The sequence below is a fragment of the Oryzias melastigma genome, unplaced genomic scaffold, assembly GCF_002922805.2.
Source record: "Oryzias melastigma strain HK-1 unplaced genomic scaffold, ASM292280v2 sc00345, whole genome shotgun sequence".
Taxonomy (NCBI): domain Eukaryota; kingdom Metazoa; phylum Chordata; class Actinopteri; order Beloniformes; family Adrianichthyidae; genus Oryzias; species Oryzias melastigma.
Genome location: NW_023416943.1, coordinates 50838 through 69804, shown reverse-complemented (window position 1 = coordinate 69804; position 18967 = coordinate 50838). Strand labels below are relative to the sequence as shown.

At 38.2% G+C, this 18967-nt stretch overlaps 3 protein-coding genes across 4 annotated transcripts in view; all 3 read left to right on the top strand.

The window, feature by feature from the left end:
* The first annotated feature begins 1151 nt into the window (after positions 1 to 1151).
* derl2 (derlin 2) lies at positions 1152 to 5986 on the top strand. The gene is made up of 7 exons (XM_024264854.2): positions 1152 to 1333; positions 3332 to 3397; positions 3510 to 3583; positions 3859 to 3952; positions 5028 to 5223; positions 5300 to 5390; positions 5465 to 5986. Exons 1-7 carry the CDS (start codon positions 1241 to 1243, stop codon positions 5568 to 5570), a joined length of 720 nt encoding a protein of 239 aa, XP_024120622.1. The 5' UTR covers positions 1152 to 1240; the 3' UTR covers positions 5571 to 5986.
* Positions 5987 to 8502: 2516 nt separating this feature from the next.
* Positions 8503 to 16248, top strand: LOC112141704 (SWI/SNF-related matrix-associated actin-dependent regulator of chromatin subfamily B member 1). Its single transcript, XM_024264853.2, has 9 exons — positions 8503 to 8668; positions 10336 to 10447; positions 10969 to 11077; positions 12483 to 12620; positions 13093 to 13220; positions 13290 to 13456; positions 14371 to 14561; positions 14696 to 14827; positions 15557 to 16248. Exons 1-9 carry the CDS (start codon positions 8579 to 8581, stop codon positions 15594 to 15596), a joined length of 1107 nt encoding a protein of 368 aa, XP_024120621.1. The 5' UTR covers positions 8503 to 8578; the 3' UTR covers positions 15597 to 16248.
* Positions 16249 to 17563: 1315 nt separating this feature from the next.
* LOC112141702 (calcium-binding mitochondrial carrier protein SCaMC-2-B) overlaps positions 17564 to 18967 on the top strand; it is a 23022-nt gene continuing 21618 nt past the window's right edge. The window contains exon 1 of one of the 2 annotated variants that reach the window (XM_024264850.2): positions 17564 to 18300. In XM_024264850.2, coding sequence (XP_024120618.1) covers positions 17980 to 18300 — 321 coding nt within the window. In that variant the 5' untranslated portion in view covers positions 17564 to 17979. The remainder of the gene's footprint in view (positions 18301 to 18967) is intronic. The other variant, XM_024264851.2, reaches the window with a different exon arrangement.

The following is an 18967-nucleotide window of genomic DNA, read 5'->3' as shown; positions in this document are numbered from 1 at the left end:
ACATTGGTTACCATTTTTGTTACACCAGTGATGTTAGGTTGGCGTTTTCAGGGGCTATAAACTCACAGGAGAGTGTGGAAACAAAGGAATGATGGGAACTCCATGACAGCAGTCCCGCCCAAAACTCAGAGACAAATTAATTAAACACTCCTGCTGCTCTGCAGAAACTATGTCCTAGGAAAAACGTATTTTTTTGGCTAAAAACAGATCAAAATATGTTTAGACTAGACTTTCCGTTTGGCAAAATGATGGTCTTTCATTTTGAAATGTTTATTGGTAGTTTATGAATCTGTCATACTCGGTCAAAGAGGATCAGACCAAAGTCCTCTCTCTTTACCAAAATTCCTGAGATTTATGGACCAAGCAACACAATATCTGCCTCTTGGCTGCAAGTGTAAATGCAGCCTCATTGTGTTCTCAGAGTCATCAGATGAGCCTCAGCTGTAAAATAATTGGAAAGTTGAGTTCAAATACATCTGAATTTTTTGGTATCCATTTACTTATTCCAGCTCAAGGTAATAGAGTTGTTGGAGCCTATCCCAGCTACTATTGGGGAAAGGCAGGATACACCCAAGGATTACTGATTTCCAAGCTGGCAGAACGAAGTGCGAGGAAAAGTGTTTGGATTATTCATGTTCCAAAATCCCAAAGTGGATCATGTTTGATTGGAACAATCTGTTAGATCACGTGTGTCAAAGTCAAGGCCTGGGGCCGGATCCGGCCCTCTGGGTAATTATATCTTGAATAATTTTGACAAAATACATTTTTATGGAGAGTAAAATATTGAAAGTTATGAAAGGTTTAAGTTGATTTATTCTGGAATAATAATCCTGCCTTTTTATTATTCCTTAAACAAATCAATAAATAGTTTGGAATTTACAATCAACAGAGATAATTGTTTTTTTAATAGAAAAATAATAACAGAGAAATTCTACAAATCTTCCTAATAAAAATGCTCATAATTCAATAACAACCGAATCAAAAACTCACAAATAAAGAAAAAAAAGAAAATAAAAAAAAACAAAACAATTTATCAATAAAAGTAAAGTGTAAAAGTGTACTTTTCCGAATTTGAAATTTAGCCACGGATAAAAATATATAAATAAAAAAGAAAGCATCGCGATGTTTGTGTTCAAAACAATGAAAACCAAATGTTACGTTTTTTGTCCTACGTTCTTGAACGCCTCACGGTGTAGAATGACGTGTCAGCGCCGTGCCGGAAGCGCTCAGTCTGTCCAAGATGGCTTACCAGACCCTGCAGCAGGAGTATTTACAGATTCCTGTCGTCACCAGAGCTTACACCACGGCCTGCGTCCTCACGACTGCTGCAGTGGTAAGACCCGCTCGGGGATCTCCGTGGCTCGGTACCGGGGGGATACGGTACCGGTCCGGGTCCAGCCGCTCTGTCAGGGAGCCCTGTTGTCATGATATCCAGCTCTGCCCCCGTCATAGAAACATGGAAACGGGGCCATCCTGCGGTGGTGGTTTAGGTGTCATACGGTCGTTTTAGGATCATTCTGGTCAGTCATGTTGCGTTGGCACGGTTGTTCGTGTTCGGGGGGGTGAAGGCGCAGACTGGGGGAAGAGGTGTGCCCCCTAAAACCCGGGTTAAGTCCCATCTTCCCCTGGTTTCAGTCCAGTTCAAAACAGTTAACAGTTAGAACTTACTGGTTCCCTTTCTAGTGTCCTGTTGGGATGACAGGAAGCCAGCGCCAAACTTCAAAATAAAGGGTGGGATGTGGCGACCCCCCCTTTTTTTTATTAGAAATGTGGCTTCAACTTGTCCTCATGTCAGCTTCACGTTGGTGTCTGAGGTGAGGTTTGTGTTTCAGCATCACTAGGACACATTGATGCTGATCCCTAAACAGTTAAGCATCAATACAGAGGGTGAGAAGGAAAACCGGTGCCACTTAAAAAAAAAAAAAGTGAAAATTACAGTGTGGATCAGGTGATGCAACATGGAGCAACCTGACTTTCCCTGCGGTAGGAAGGAAAAGACTTCATCCCAAATCCTTCCAGCTGTGATAGTCGGCTTGGGACTGCAGGCTGAGTCGGGCGCCATTCTTCAATCCACTTCAGATCGAATGATTTCAGTTTCCCTGGAGGAGAACTGCATGATGGGAAAGCTTTCTGTCAGAGGTCCTGTGATGGACTGGCAGCCCTCCAGTTGAACCGCTCTTCAGGGCCGCCAGCACCTGTGGAACAATTTGGACAAATCTTATTTTAAACCACTGAAACTTCTTGCTGTATTCTAATCAAAGACAGTGTTTGACAAACACAGAAGTGTATCTGTTAAAAGTTATACCATTGATAAACTTTGGACACATTTGTGCAGCAACACTTTTGCTGAAACAGCCACGACAATGACTTAATCTGACTTTTCTGCCCACTTAAGAAGCACATTTCACATGCCAGGAAACGGTGTTGAAACAGAAAGCTTAAGAAAATAAGCAAAAGTGCAGGTGGAATTTTAAAAAAGTGTTTGAGAATGTTAACTTTTTCTCCAATTGGGATTTAAAAAATGTTGTTTTATTGCCGCATGTCTTAAAATTTTATTTATCAGCACGACTGTTATTATGATTGTATGTCAAATTAAAAGAAGTCTACTAAAAGTGATATTTTATTTCTTTTAGTTTGAGTTTTCAGAGTAATTTGACTTAGTAAAAGTGTTTGCCACACTCTTATATTTGTTTCAAACTCACACAATCTGATAAAAATTGAGTTTTTCCGGTTTTTAACTTGTTCTTGTGTTATATGTAAATAAGATTATGCTTTAAATTGCATTTCTAAGTATTTCTTAATTGAAATTGTTGTGAAACAGGAACAGACGATAAAATGTTGTCGAAAAAAGCTTGTAGTTGTTACGTATAAATTACTACAGCGAGCATCATCATCGACGTGCAGACAGACAGATCCATGAACATCTTTGTTTTTCTCGTCCGAGCTGGAATCTGGATCAGAACTGTTCAACTGGACAGCTACAATATTGCTCGAGATTTTTGTTTCAATAATGTTCGGTTGGGTGTGTGAGGGGCTGTAAGCTAGTGGGAGAGTGAGTAAACAAAGGGATGATGGGGAGTTTTGGCAGGCTCACACCTCTGGTCGCTTAGTAAGAGCCAACTCCAGGGTTTTCTTCATCCTTGCTTCTTTGCAAATTTAAAGAAAATATTTTTCTGAATTTTTTGTATTGTTTTGCAATGTAACTTTTAATATTTCAAACTGAATCGTGGTGAAAGTGAACCGTTTAATCCCAGTAGATATAGAAAACAACATTCAAGAGTTGAACTGTTTTGCAAACCTGTGTGACCCACGTTTTTTTTTCCTGCCGCAGCAACTGGAGATCATCACACCTTTTCAGCTCTACTTCAATCCCGATTTGATTCTGAGGAATTACCAGGTGAGCCGGCCGACGCTCAGGATCGCCCTCTGCACGCCGTCTGCTCCTTTTGTTCCATGCAGTTTACAGACGGATGTCCTTTGCTTTTTCTTTTTCTTTTTTTTTGTTCTAGGTATGGCGACTAATAACGAACTTCCTGTTTTTTGGTCCAGTTGGCTTCAATTTCCTGTTTAATATGATTTTTCTGTATCCTTTTTGGTTGAACAGAAGCGTTTTGCATGTTTCAGTTTCAGACAGTTTAGTGACTCACTTTAACAGAGATCATCAGAGGTAACTAAGTGTTTTTATCGTTTGAAAAATGAACTTTTTACTTCTTTTGATCGAGTAGCACTCATTCACTCCCGTTACAGTCAATGACTTCCTGATGTCAGCTTAACACCGGGCATGCTGCTGCTTGCATTCATTCAACAGATGCTAAATGTGGAAGACTGTGTGCAGGATCCTTAACAGTCTGCCGTCAGCTACAGATACTGCCGGATGCTGGAGGAGGGCTCCTTCAGGGGACGGACGGCTGACTTCGTCTTCATGTTCCTCTTCGGCGGCCTTCTGATGACTGTATCCTCCCTGAAGCAAAGATTACAAAAAAAAAGATTTTTTTATAAGTTTGGTGTCAAAAATAATACATAAACCATCCACCATGTTTGTTATGAGTAACCCTCTAGCATTTAAGATAAATTCAAGTTAAGTTGATCTTTTACGTAGATCCGGGATCTGCAACCTTTAACACTTTAACATTTATGAATCTTACTTATAAATAAATAAAATACATATTTGAACAGTTATTGGCAGAAAATATGAACACAAAAAATTGTAAATATAAAAAAATGTTTTTACAGAGGTTACATGACATCTTTTCAAAATAAAAGAGGAGGATCTCAGTGCAAACAATGTAGTGTGATGTCAGCAGTGACTCAAAAAAAATTATTTTTGTGCTGCAACTCAGCCAGAAATGTGTAAAATTACCCAATCAAAATGAAATCAGAGGTAATTTTTTTAAACCTTTACAATATGTTTTAACCATAATTTAAAATCTTCAAGTTTATTCCAAAAGCTGTATAATCTGTTGCACTTTAAATATGGATTTTGGTTGAGCTCAGTGACCTCCAGTTGATTTTCTGTGAGACACAGCTCTCAAAAATGTGTTGTGTTATGAATACTTAGTAAACATTCACACTATAGTGATCCTCCTGCTCCTTTCTGTACGTTTTTGGCACGTAGAAACTCAATCACACATACAACGATTTCAGCAATCTCTGTATATAAACGTTCAGCTTGTTTAGGACATTACTACTTGTATTTTTGATATTCATAAACGTCATTTTTTTTGAAAAATTGAGCAAAATATGCACCACAGGAAACAAATGAGAACGTCTTCAAATTTCAAAATTTTAAGTGGATTAGCAACAAACCTTTAATATATTCATAGGGTATGTTTTTATCTTTTATTGTAATTTTCAAAAACTTTGGAGTTTACCTAATATTTTTAACGTTTTTGACTAATTTTTGATCTTTTGGGGGATCACATGTTTTGATTTCGTTTGAGTGAATGTGTGTCATCATCTTGAGAGCAGCACTTCACTGCAGTTCACGCCAGCATCAGGACCACCGAGTTTCCTTGACGAGCGTTTAGATTTTTGGCACGTTTGTGAATCTGGTCTTCCTGGGACAAGCCTTCACCATAATGCTAGTTTACGTGTGGAGTCGAAGGAATCCCAACGTCCGCATGAACTTTTTCGGCCTGCTCAACTTCCAGGCTCCGTTCTTGCCCTGGGTGCTGATGGGGTTCTCCCTTCTGCTCGGAAACTCCATCATCGTGGATCTTTTAGGTAGAAATGGTTATTAATCTGTATTGAAAACAGAAACGTTACATCTTTTCATCGATTAAATAAAAATGTCTTTCAGGGATTGCGGTGGGCCACGTGTACTTTTTCCTAGAAGATGTTTTTCCCAACCAGCCAGGTGGTGGGAGGTGGCTCCGGACCCCATCCATCATGTGAGAATGCCTTTGCAGTCACACTCGTGCTTTTGTTTGTGTGGTAATTTATCACTTTTTGTGTGTTTGTGTAGAAAAATGCTGTTCGACACTCCAGAGGAAGATGCCAACTACAACCCGCTGCCTGAGGAGCGGCCTGGAGGTTTTGCCTGGGGAGAAGGACAGCGCCTCGGAGGATAACCCTTCTGAAATGGCGCCCAATTCCTGAAACCTTCAAAGGACTTTCACAGAAATGAAGGGAGGCGAATGTGGTCTTTTCTGCTATGTGTTTCAGTTCTGGATGAAGAATGCTGAACAGCCAAAAGTTAGTGGTCTGATCTTTGTGTGAATGGAAGCTCGTCTTGGTACCAGATCATCGCTCTGAGTTTGGTTCTACAAGAACACAAGCTTTGGACCATGAACAAACTGTGGACAATGAGTTGCTGGCTCAGGTGATGTTTGTCTTCAGATCCTTACAAGATGTGCACATACAAATATATTTAAAAAAAAAAGGAAAGAAAAAAAGAGCCTCCAAATATAAAAAGGAACTTGTTCAGATGGCAAGTGCATTTTTTTATTTTTACTTTTTAAGAGAATAAATGTGTGTTGCAAATGTTGCTTTAGTTTCATCTTTACATTATATTTAATTCATCCAACGTTTCAGTTATTCTGCGTCTGTTACCAAGCTGCACCTCACCTGCTCTGGACGTTATGTTTGAACAGAATATTATAAAGTTTGGGTAAATAGTTGGTAATATATCCCAGCAGTGAATAACAATGGTAACTTTTGATTACTTAAGTCACATAAGTGCAGTTTCACATGGGTTTTATAGACAACTTTGAGTTTGCTTTATATTTATTTTATAAATTGTTTATTTAATTGGTTTTCCATATTGAATTGGATCCAGTGATTCTTCCTTTCACATGGGCTTGGTTTCATTTAATCATATATTCTCATCTATTTGTTCATTTGTTTTGTGATGTTTTTTACTTGCATCAATTTTTAAATTGAGTCAAAATACGCCATCAAACTGCTCACGTGATTGTGACTCTACTTTCCATCACTAGGGGGCGCCAAAGAGATTTAACAAAAAACTTTATTATAAACACATTTACAGAAAAATGCATCCAAAATAAAGCAATGACTATTACATTTTTACACAAAGTAACAGCAATCAAGCAGGGAAATACAAAGTTCCGTTTTATGGCACGCTTTGGGCATATGAATCATTTTCAGAATGTTATAAATTTGCTAAAATTCTGTAATAAATAAAAGATAGCTTTACATTTCTTGCTTTACATTTATGTATATAAAATTTGGTTTTAAAAATTAATAAATTAACAGAATTTTCTATAATCAAACCTAAAATAGGAACAACTTATAATGTAAGACAAAACAGAGCCTCAAAGGACTGTACAAAAACATGAAACACTCATTTACTGATGACCAAAAACACAGCATACTTTGAAGCAAAATAAAATAAGAATAAACTTCAAAAACAAGATCACAAATGCAAAGTTTTGGTAGTTGGATGACATAGTAATTATTAAAATAGAGTATTTTAATATATACAAAGCAAGTGACACTGATGAATGTAATTGCATTGGGGGAGGAGCATAAATAAAAGGTTGGCCCAGCAATTTTCCAGAGAGCAGACCCACCACCCCACCATTGGCTCACCACAAAATTTCCATTTATCATTTCACTTTCCAAACCCACTTATTCCCTTCAGGGTCACAGGGTTGCTGGAGCCTATCCCAGCCATGGTTTGTAAGGACAAGGAGCACCCCCGACTGGTAGCTGTGAGGAACTGGGGTCAGTTTATCGGCATACCCTGCCTTTGCCCAACAACTGCTGGGATTGGTTCCTGCAAACACAAGAGGGAAAGCAATGATGCAGTAAAGCAGCGAAAATGATTTTAAAAAATACCTGAAAAGACCAACTTAGCTTAGACAAAAAATGAAACGGTGAATTCAAATGAAAACAGGAAAAAATACACACACAAATACACTTTTGTACCTATCTGCTCCCAGCAGTTGCTGGGATAGGCTCCAGCAACCTTGTGATGGTGAAGGGATAAAGTGAGTATAGGCAATGCTTTGATTGTTGGATCGCATAGTATTTATTAGAATAGAGTATTTTAAAAATATATATATGTAAAAAAATGCTGATGAATGTAATTAACTTCCTGCCATCCATCTGTTTACGTGGTTTCCCACTAGATTACAACCCCAACAAACCTCCATCATTAGCAGTGCAACAAAAGTGGTGAGCAATTTTGTATCCAGAATGCTCGATGAAATGAAGACATACGTGGATGTTTTTCTACAAGTGGATGGATCAAAGGGGAAAAATGTGAATACTTGTCTTTATAAATGTCCTCCATTGTCAGGAAAATGCCACAATTCCCATCGAAGATACTATATATATATATATATTTTACCAGGGTCGATCTATAAGTCCAACATGAAAAAGCTAATAATAATAAAATTAATGAAAAATAATTAAAGAAATCTTCCTCTTTAAGCAGATATCAACCCTACAACTTTTAAAAGATAAATTAGATAAGTTCTTAGATGTAGTAATGGAAACTGGTGCATGATCACTGAAAACTATGGGATGTATCTGAACATCTAATATCTTTCATGGAGGAGTTGCTGACTAACAGATAATCTAAGCCGGAGTAGGAGTGGTGAACAGGAGAGAAAAGGCTGAAACTCTTATAAATATAAATTCTGATATAAATCTGTAAAACTGCAGCCAAGCATTGATATTCACACAATATAAAAAGTATTTTTGATTAATTGAATTAGAGAAGTGGGCATTGAACAAACTTTGTGCCTAAGGTCTATAACATTATTTTATTATTATTATGGGGGGCGCTAAAGAGCTTTAAGGGAAAAATGTCTCCCTTTTGACGTAAAGAAGCTTTGTCTAATGCGACGTTCAAAACCTTCGGAAATTAGAGTTTTGTAGTCGGAAACATCCTTTTCAGCACTAACTATTAAATTTAAACGTGTAAACAGCTTTAGTGTTACTTGTATTATTTTATTTTTCTGTTAGTCGTTTGAAACTTAAATACATGCCTGTTTATAGCCGGTGTTCGTATGTTTTAAAGCTGAAGCGCTGATTTCCCACCGTCTTCCTGCGCTTTCAAATGCAACAGGAAGCAGGAGCCTGTTGTTAGCTGCAGAACCAAAGCCCAAAGATGCAGCTAGCGCTCAGTAAGACGTTCGGCCAGAAGCCGGTCAAGTTCCAGCTGGAAGACGATGGGGATTTCTACATGGTGGGATCCGAGGTACGCTGGGTTCTCCGAGTCTCCCCTCACAGCGACCGTAATGCCGGCTAGTCCGCGTTAGCATGCTAATGGGTTCGCGCGAGGGTTTAAACAACAAAGAAAAAAACGTGAGAGGGTGACCAGCTTCATAAGGAGGCTTTGGTGCACGCGCCCACTAACAGGAAAGAGAAATATGAGTTTGGCTGCTCTAAAACCTTTCAAATAAACTTCTATTTTCAACTTGAAACTTTTCTTCATCAGAGTTAGTCTTAACCGGTTTGTTAATTGGCATTAGTCCACCCCACAGTCATTAAGCAGCATTTTCTTCATCATTATGGCCATTTTAAAACATAAACAAACGAGAAAAACATCGATTACTTGTGATTAGTGTTTCATTTACCAAAGGGGTTCTTTGACACGTTTCCATTTGATTTCTGTACTGATGAAGGTTCAATGTAGACAGTAGTACTGCCACAAACGATTATTTCAATAGCCGACTAATCGTCGGTTATTTTCCGATTAATCGACTAATCGGGTCATATACAAACTGGATATAAAGCACACATCCTTCTTCTTCTTAACCTTTATTTAACCAGGGGTGGATCCCATTGAGATTTAAAAACTCTTTTTCAAGGGAGCCCTGATGGTCCTAACCATCATTAGCTTTAAGATAACTAAAAATTAGATACATAGCATTACCTGTGATAACGCTAGTGTGAATGCTGTAAGCTGAATTTGGTCGCTGAAGATGGTAGTGCTGATAGCTGAAGATGCTGAAATCATTGAAGCTAGTAGCTGAAATTGCTGAAGCTAATAGCTGAAAACACTGAAGCGGATAACCGTCTAAAATATTAGTTATATGTGGAATTAGCCTAAAAACTGATAAAGTCTAAATTAGCCAAAACACCTAGCATGTAGCTGAAATATTACCTAAACTCCAAAATAGCCAAAAAAGCTTAATAAATGCCAAAATAGTCCAAAAAGCTTGGATAATGCCATTATAACTTTACTACACTCTGACTCCAAATAATATAAACTAACGACTAGTCGATTAGTCGATTAGTCGACTAATCGTAGCAGCCCTAGTGGAGAGTTACAGTAAAATAAAGACTCAACATTTTAGCTGTCTTTTAAAGCTTCATTAAAGTTGATTATTTTGTCTTTGACTTGAGCAAATATTTTTTATTTTAGGGAAATGTACTACTGCAGAGTTTTGTTTTTTAACCCTTATATTGAAGCACGGAGTTGGGAGCATTGTGATGTGGAGCTATGTGCCTGTAACAGGAAGTGGAAGACAATTTCTCATGTTTGTCGTCTAATGTTCAAGACATAAAAAAAAAGTTTGATCAACGTTAAATTTGTGTTTATTCCAATTGTTTCATGTTCTTTACCTCCAATGCTCATTGTAAAAGTCTATATAATGCGAACAGGAAAATATCCCAAATGGTTATTTTATTCAGAAATACTGTGGTTTTGATTTTAGAAACAAAAAAAATCTGTTCTTCTCTTTGGCCCTTAAGACTCTGAAGGTCAAATAGCTACAAGATTACAACGGATTATAACGCAGTTTAGTAGGGGTTATGATTAATCGAGGAATCAATTTCTATCAGATCTATTTGTCTGAGGCAAGTTAGTAATCAAATCATATTGAATCAATCTATACCATTATAAAACCTCTTGTTGTTCAGGTTGGGAACTACCTCCGGATGTTCAGAGGCTCCCTGTATAAACGCTATCCATCCCTATGGAGGAGGCTGGCTTCTGTGGAGGAGAGGAAAAAAATCATGGCCTCCTCACATGGTGGGTGCTTTCTTTTATTTTCATGGACAAATATGAACCTCGACCCTGGGACACACTTACGTACAGAGCAGGAGTTCTTTAGCATCATGAAGTTACACCAATATTTGTGTGCATGTCTGGATAAAATATAGGGAAAAAAATGGTGTCATTAGTAGTAGTTTGAATCGCTATGTGTTTCTTGAATGTTCCAATTTCTATTAACATTTTCATTTTTAAAGAGAAAACAGTGGACATGTGTGTGAAGTTACATGTTAGGTGAAGTTGTGATGTTTTCAGGTCCATTTTTAAAGACAAATATTCTAAAGGAATTTTCCAAAGGAAGGGAAGAGAGTATTCTGGGGCAGAATGGGAGATTCTCCTCTTTAAATTTGAGGAATTTTAATTCAAAGATACTATATTTGGTGATTTTCTGCTTCAGTCAAGCTAAAGACGAAATTATACTCCAAAAATAGGCTCCTTAGAAATACATTAAAAAATTCTTACCATACATTAAAAATGGTTTTTTTTTCCTTCTGGTTTAGCCACCAGCGTGACTCTGCTGAAGGCGTCAGAGTGTGAGGAAATCTTTGATGGAAACGATGAGAAATACAAAGCAGTTTCTATCAACACAGAGCCCCCGGCGTACCTCAGGTAGCGTTCTCTCCTCTGGTGTTGTCTGTCTGTAGTTCTTTGGTGCTTTTATTATTACATCTTTACTCACATTATTTCTTTCTTTAACAGTCCTTGGCAATTTGGGAGATTTTGTTTTTTTTTTTGCTTACAAATTTACTTGATGTCTCCTTTTTTCAGGATGCATAGACAGTGACACATTGTTCATAAATCTGTCTAAATCTGTGATAGTGAACACTTTTCCTTTGCTGAGATAATCCCTCCCTAAGTATTAAAAGTCACTTTGAAATGTGTCATTTTAATAGTCGACTAATCACCGATTATTTTTCCCGACTAATCGGGTCATGCGCAAACTGGATGTAAGGCACACCTCTTAACCTTGATTAGCTTTAAACTAACTAAAAAGTAGATATATAGCATCACTGCATAATTCATGCTGTAAGCTGAATTTGGCTGCTAAAGATGCTGAAATTGAGCTGATAGCTAAAAGCACTTGAGCTGATAGGCAGCTAAAATATTAGCTAAATGCCTAATTGGCCTAAAAAACAAAAAAGCCTAAGTTAGCCAAAACAGTTAATATGCAGCTGAAACATTGCCAAATTAGCCTAAAAAATGGAAAAATCCTAAATTAGCCAAAATAGCTAACGTTTAGCTGACATAATAGCCAAACTCCAAAATAGCCCCAAAAAAGCCTAAATTAGCCAAAGTAGCTAGCATGCAGCTGTAATATTAAACACTAAATTAGCCTAAAAAAATCCAAAAAATCCAAAATTAGGCAAAGTAGCTAGCATGTAGCTGACATATTAGCAAAACTCCCAAATAGCCAAAAAAGCCTAATTTAGCCAAAACAGCTAGCATGCAGTTAAATTATTAGCTAAACTCCAAAATAGCCTAAAAAGCTGAAAAAGCCTAAATTAGCCAAAACAGCTAGCATGTAGATGTAATATAAGTTAAACACCCTAATAGCCTAAAAAAACCTTAATAGATGCCAAGATAATCCATAAAGCTAACAGAATGCCATTATAACTTTCAACTTTACTACACTTTGACTCCGTATAATAAAACGACTAATCAACTATTAAATTAGTTGTCGACTATTTTAATAGTCGATTAGTCATCGACTAATCATAGGAGCCCTAGTTGTGTGTCACAGATTGTTTTCTTCTGTACATGAATTGAATTAAACCTTCATTAGCTGTGATTTCTCTACATTTATAGCAGATAAGTGTCATCCATTGATGATTTTAGTTTAAAAACACGTCTATAACTACTCCGTACTTTATTATTCAAAAGTCAAAGAAGAGCATCAAGGTTTTCTACTGTCATTGTTTTGGCTTCGGTGCTGCCTTTTATTTGAACTTAAAGTTTACTTTTATGTTCTTACACATATAATTTCTTTTTTAAAATGTTTAATTATTTTTTTAAGGGAGCAGAAAGTAAAGAGAAGCAGTCAGTGGGTTCCCACATTGCCCAGCAGCTCGCACCATCTGGATGCTGTTCCTTCATCCACCGCCATCAACCGCAACAGGATGGGCCGCGACAAGAAGAGGACTTTCCCTCTGTGGTTGGAAGAGTGTATTTCACTCTGTTTTTTTTTTTTTTTTTTAACTGGTTTCTCAGAGAGAACCGAGGTCTTGTGTATGACCGTCCTAAAAAGCTGCTGCCCCACTCATTAAAGTCCTCATATAACATTTTTTTAATAAAAAAAAAACATTCTTAGTAGTATTTTATTTAAGATTATGAAGTTTTTAATTAAAATTTCACAACCTAAATGTCTTAAAAAGCAATTTTTCGTGTTGATCTGAAACCTCTGTTTCCAAAATCTCCTCTGAGGGGGCGTGGCTTTTAGAGCTAAATTGTACATGGAGCTTTAGCCTTTGAAACTACGATGAGGTTTCTAGAAGCTGTATGGAGGCTGAATTTATGCAGGCTGGTGTTTTTAAAACCTTGAGTTTGAAGATCTATGACATCACTTCCTTGAAGTGTGTGAGAACATGAAGAGAGCAAAAAAAAAGCATCCTTTTCATTTCCGTCAGCTTTGACGACCACGACCCTGCAGTCATCCATGAAAACGCAGCCCAGTTGGAGGCGCTGGTCCCCATCCGCCTGGACATGGAGATCGACGGACAGAAGCTCCGAGACGCCTTCACGTGGAACATGAACGGTAAGAAAACGGATCCCACGGCCTTGACAGCATCTGCAGCCTCAAATGAACCTCCCGTGTCCTCCTCAGAGAAGCTGATGACCCCCGAGATGTTTGCAGAAATACTGTGCGATGACTTGGACCTCAATCCGCTGGCTTTTGTCCCCGCCATCGCCTCAGCTATCCGTCAGCAGATCGAGTCTTACCCCTCGGAGGGCATGTTTGAGGAGCAGGCAGATCAGAGAGTCATCATCAAGGTGAAGCCCTGAAGCCAATCAGTTAAAACTACTAGATTGTTTAAGTTTATTAAGTCTATTAAAATAGTCGATTAGTCGTTACTTTATATTATATGGAGTCAGAGTGTAGTAAAGTTCAAAGTTACTATTGCATTCTGCTAGCTTTTAGGGCCATTTTGGTACTTATTATGGTTTCTTAGGGTATTTGGGGGTTTGGCTAATATTTCAGCTACATGCTAACTGTTTTGGCTAATTTAAACTAATTTGTTTTTTTGGCTTTTTTGGAGTTTAGTTAATATTTCAGCCGCATACTAGCTATTTTGGCTAATTTATGATTTTTACGTTTTCTGGGGATATTTTGGATTTTAGATAACATGTCTGCTACAGTTTTTTAGGCTATTTTGAAATTTAGCTAATATTTCAGCTATATGCTAGCTTTTTTTTTGCTAATTTAGGATTTTTTCCGTTTTTTAGTCTAATTTGGAGTTTAGCTAATATTTCGACTACGTTTGCTCTTTTGGCTAGTTAAGACTTTTTTTGTTTTGAAGGTATTTTGGAGTTTAGCTAATATTTCAGCTACATGCTAGCTCTTTTGGCTAATTAAGACTTTTTTTTGTTTTTTTGGGCTATTTTGGAGTTTAGCTAATATTTTAGCTGGCTATCAGCTTTAGCCACTTCAGCTATTAACTTCAGAGTTTTTAGCTATCAATTTCAGCATCTTAAGCTATCAGCACTAACATTTTCAGTGGCCAAATTTAGCTTACAGTATTCACACTAGGATTAGTTTTTATTTAGTTTAAATCTAATGATTAAGATGTGTGTTTTACATCCAGTAATCGGTGATTAGTCGACTATTAAAATAATCGTTTGTGGCTGTGCAAATTTTACCAATGGACATGTAAAAACCAACCTTATGGAATGATTTTGTGTTTCAGCTCAACATCCATGTGGGAAACATTTCTCTGGTGGACCAGTTTGAGTGGGACATGTCTGAGAGGGAGAACTCTCCAGAGTCTTTCGCTCTGAAGCTGTGCTCCGAGCTGGGTCTTGGTGGAGAGTTCGTCACCACCATTGCCTACAGCATTCGTGGTCAGCTCAGCTGGCACCAGAGGACGTATGCTTTCAGGTAACGGTTCACCTGATGCTAGACATGTTCATTTTAGGACCTCTTGTGTTTTTGTCTTTAAAAAGTCATATTTAAAAAATAAACCCAGTTTGGGACTAGTTCATGAATTTCTTTCTATTTTCTTTTCATTCCAGCGAGAACCCGCTTCCTACTGTAGAAATCGCCATCCGTAACACCGGAGATGCGGACCAGTGGTGCCCCCTGCTGGAGACCCTCACAGATGCCGAAATGGAAAAGAAGATCCGAGATCAAGACAGGAACACGAGGTCCAAAAATCACACAATCAAGAATAAACTTAGATATAGAGCTTAAGTTTTCCAGATAGTTTATACTCAGTAAAGTAATTTATCTACCAAACATCATAGCTTTATTTAAAGTATAAATCTGTTAAATTGATGTAACATTTGGTCAACTTGACAACTCTCAACTTTTCTATCCTACCTGATGAAGACAGTACACTGACAGTATGAAACATAAAACACGTGTGGAGACAAAAAACACCCTGCCTGGAGAGTGTCATGTGTTTAGTTTGAAGTTTTAGTAGATGAAAATGCACAGATTTATCAAAAAGCCTAAAAAAAGTGTAATTACAACCCCGAAGTTACAAATAAATAGCATAAAATGTCATATTCCAATACTTTAGACACATACCTCTCAGTTAATGAAGTCATACTGTGTTATTCTAAAGTATTTGGTTAGTTATGTTGCTTACAGTCAACATTAAATGTACTTCATTAAGTTACTATGACATGGATAAGATGATGATATTTGCTTAAATTCCCACTCAATCATCTTTTGATCTATTTTAAAAAGCATTCCTAGAAATACTTAAAAATGCTTTTTTAAATCGTGATTTGTCCTCCATCATCAGAAATTATTCATGGATGGATTTTCCAATCCATCATTTTTATCATCTTTAACTTCTGAATATGACAAACTATTGTTGCAGTTATCCCATGAAAGTGAATCATTTGTGTTTTCTCATTTATCTGTAGACGCATGAGACGGCTGGCCAACACCGCCCCCTCCTGGTAGCGCGAAATCAACAGATGCTTCAGGATCCTAGCAGCCCAGAGTGTCCTCGACCTCTGAAACCATCAATGATGTTTTTAGCAAATTCCACTCTTATCTTCTGATATCCTGGACATCCATCTTCCTCTGCTGGAAACAGCTGACATTCCTCTGCACACAGGGACGTGTTTGTAGCTCAGCAGCCACTGCAGCAGCTCGTATGGTCATATCTATCAGCTTGATAGGAAAATACACATTACACGTATTAATTCCAGGACTATTTTGGTACACATTATTTTGTTGTAACGCCGCTGTTTTAATTGTAGTTATTTTAATGCGGTTTAATGAGGATTGGGAGCCCAGATTACCAGCGTCGATGCGACTCTGGCGCTGGTCACAAGTTAAAGCTCCTCCATGATCTTCCTACAACCGAACATTTCACGCTATAATCACTATTTACCGGAGAAGATCTGTTACTCCTGTTAGTAGCAAATGTTCCCACTCGACATTATTCACACATGAAGTTTGATTTCCATGTGAAGATCTGGACCAAATCTGGCCTTGCAGTGTTTTCCTTTTTTTTTTTTTTTTTTGCACACTTGTTACGCCATCATGTTTTTGAAAAAGACATGCCAGTGTTACACATGGAAAACCTGAATAAACGCAAAATCTTTGATGTCACGGCTACGTTTATTAGAATAAAATAGTTGTCCAAAACGTTATATTTTGGCTCACATTTACAAAAAAAAAGAAGTTGTGCTTTTCTTCCTGTTTGTCTGATAATCACAGCTGTGGAGTCGCTATTAACAACAGATCCATCTGATCTAGAAAATGATTGTAAATGTTAAATGTAATGAAGATGTCACAAGATGATGCCATCTTCTTCATTAGTAATGACTTATAATCATAAATTGGAGTTTTTACATTTATTCACGCAAGACCCACACAAGTCACATCATTTAATATAATTATCAATTTTTATGTTAAATAGTCTGATTTGTTGTCGAAAAGAGAGTTTGAATAAGCAAACATTTTATAACAACTTAAACTAATTTTTAAGACTTTGAACAGCTGCATTTTGGAGGGTCAGACTGTTATGAATAAGACAAACATAGCAAAAAAAGTGATCTATTGTAATCTTTTCACAATAACTTAGTAGTATAAAGCAAGATCAACTATTCCTTCCATGTTCAATAACTTATTTATTGCACTGGTAATGAGCAGCTATTACAAAAAACTGTATTTGAATTTCTACTTTTCCTTATAGTCATCTGTTTGTCCCTTTGGCAATATTAGGTAAATAAGTAAACTAGGATGCAGTAATTAATATTTGTGCCACTAAAATGAGAACAAAAGTCACAGTTTTGAAATTACATTTTCATAAATTCCAAATAAAATGTAGTTTTTTTGTTTGCAGTTAAGGAAATTTTTATGTTAAAAACTGTGACTTTTGTTTTCATTTTAGTTGCATACATTTGACTTCTTAGGAAACAAACGCAAAAAGGGAACAAAAAGAGAAACCAACACTTCTGTCCATATGTCTGTGATAAAAGAAGCCAGTTAAGCAAACGGATGGAGTTGATGGCTGAAGTGAAAGCTGAGTATTTGACCTCAAAGCTGACCCCTTGTCTGGTTTCAGATTACACCACGTGGAAAAGAACCAGAATTCACAGAACAAAAATTTTCCGTTAAAAGAAAATCCTTTTATTTTAACGAAAACGCTGTTCTGCATGTAAAATATGTATTTTATAAATATATATGTCTTTTCTGTATCAAAATATTTTAAACAATTTGGTCGTTTTTATTGGTTATTACTCAACGTTACTTTTCTTTCAAACATTTAAGTACATTTTTGAAACAATAGTAGTTCTTTGTTATTTTTCGTGAAAGATATTTTAATGTCGTTTTAGCGAGAAGGAAAAACACTGAAACGTAAAGTGAACTCGAGGACGTGAGGCGCGTGCAACCTGCCACAGCACGTGACCGGCTCGCCGCTGTCATTTCTCAAGTCTCGCGATACCCTGTGAGAATTCCGAAAGAAATTTAACGGCATGTCGGCATCAGAATAAACAGCCGGCAGAAGAGGAGAATAAACCCCGGGAATATCATCGACCCTCTGCGTGGATGTTGTTTTGAGAGGAGTTCGGTTTTGAGGGAAGATTTTTGTTCTGTCACGAAAGGAAATCTCGTCACCGGCGGCTAGTTTGATCGCTATCTGGGAGATTCCGAAAATGCCAACAATCCAGACTGACTTGCGTTGCTGAGGACTGCCCGGAGTCCATCAACGATGCTTTAGGAGCAAACCGTCCTGCTCGGCGCATTTTCTGGCTCAGGAGTGACGTGGATTTTGGTTTTCCTCACTGCGGGAAGTGTGTTTCGGTCCAGCCGGTGTTGCTGAGCACCGGGGATGCGTCAGCAGGGCTCCCTGATGCCCCGCTTGCGCAGCGACGTGTTCTGCCATTGCCGGGCGGCGGAGAAGCACCCGGGCGTGGACCCGGGCGGGGGCGAGGAGACCTCCGAGGCTCCCCGGTCAGCCGCAGACTGTCACCCCTCCGGCAGCCACTCTCCGCAGCCGTGTGCCTCGTGTGCCGGGTCGGAACAGGAGCACAGGAGAATGAAGGTCCTGTTCCAGATCCTGGACGTGAACGGCGACGGAGGGATCTGTGTGAACGACCTGACCATCGGGCTGAAGAAGCTGGGCGTGCACCGCAGCGAGCACGACCTCATGGTGAGCCGACACTCTGCTGCACCTTCCCACTCATTCCCCTGCTTTTGTCCCGCGGCATCACTTCACCCGCCCCGCTCTCTGACCACCTTTATGTCCTGGCACTGCTCGCGTGCGAGGTGACGTAGCCGTCCTGCCAGCCAATCACAGGGCAGCGGCTCCGTGCACATCTACACGTACCACGAACAAGTCCTCAGCATCAGGGGGAAAATGTTCATCCGAACGGCTTTAAATGCAGTGTGGTAGTCGCTGCCAAATACAAAGATTTTCAAAACGGATTTAAGATTCTCATTTGTTTTCAAAGATCTACAAAAAATGAAAAAGGAGGCCCTGGAATAAAAAAAAAAGTCAGAAAACGAAGGAAAGACTAGCTAAAAATAAGAACACACATAACTATATGCATGCCATTACTTGCGATAATGCTAGTATGAATGCTGTAAGCTGAATGTGGCTGCGGAAGATGCTGGAACATAAAGCTAGCTAAAAATGCTGAAGCCGAAAGCTTCAGCTAAAAATTTTCAAATTAGTTCGAAAAAAACAGGGGAAATATTTAATCTTGCCAAAAAAGTTAGCATAATGCTGAAATATTACATAAACTCCAAATTATCCTAAAAAAACTGGAGAAAAAAATGCAAATTTTGCCAAAACAGCTAGTATAATGCTGAAGTTT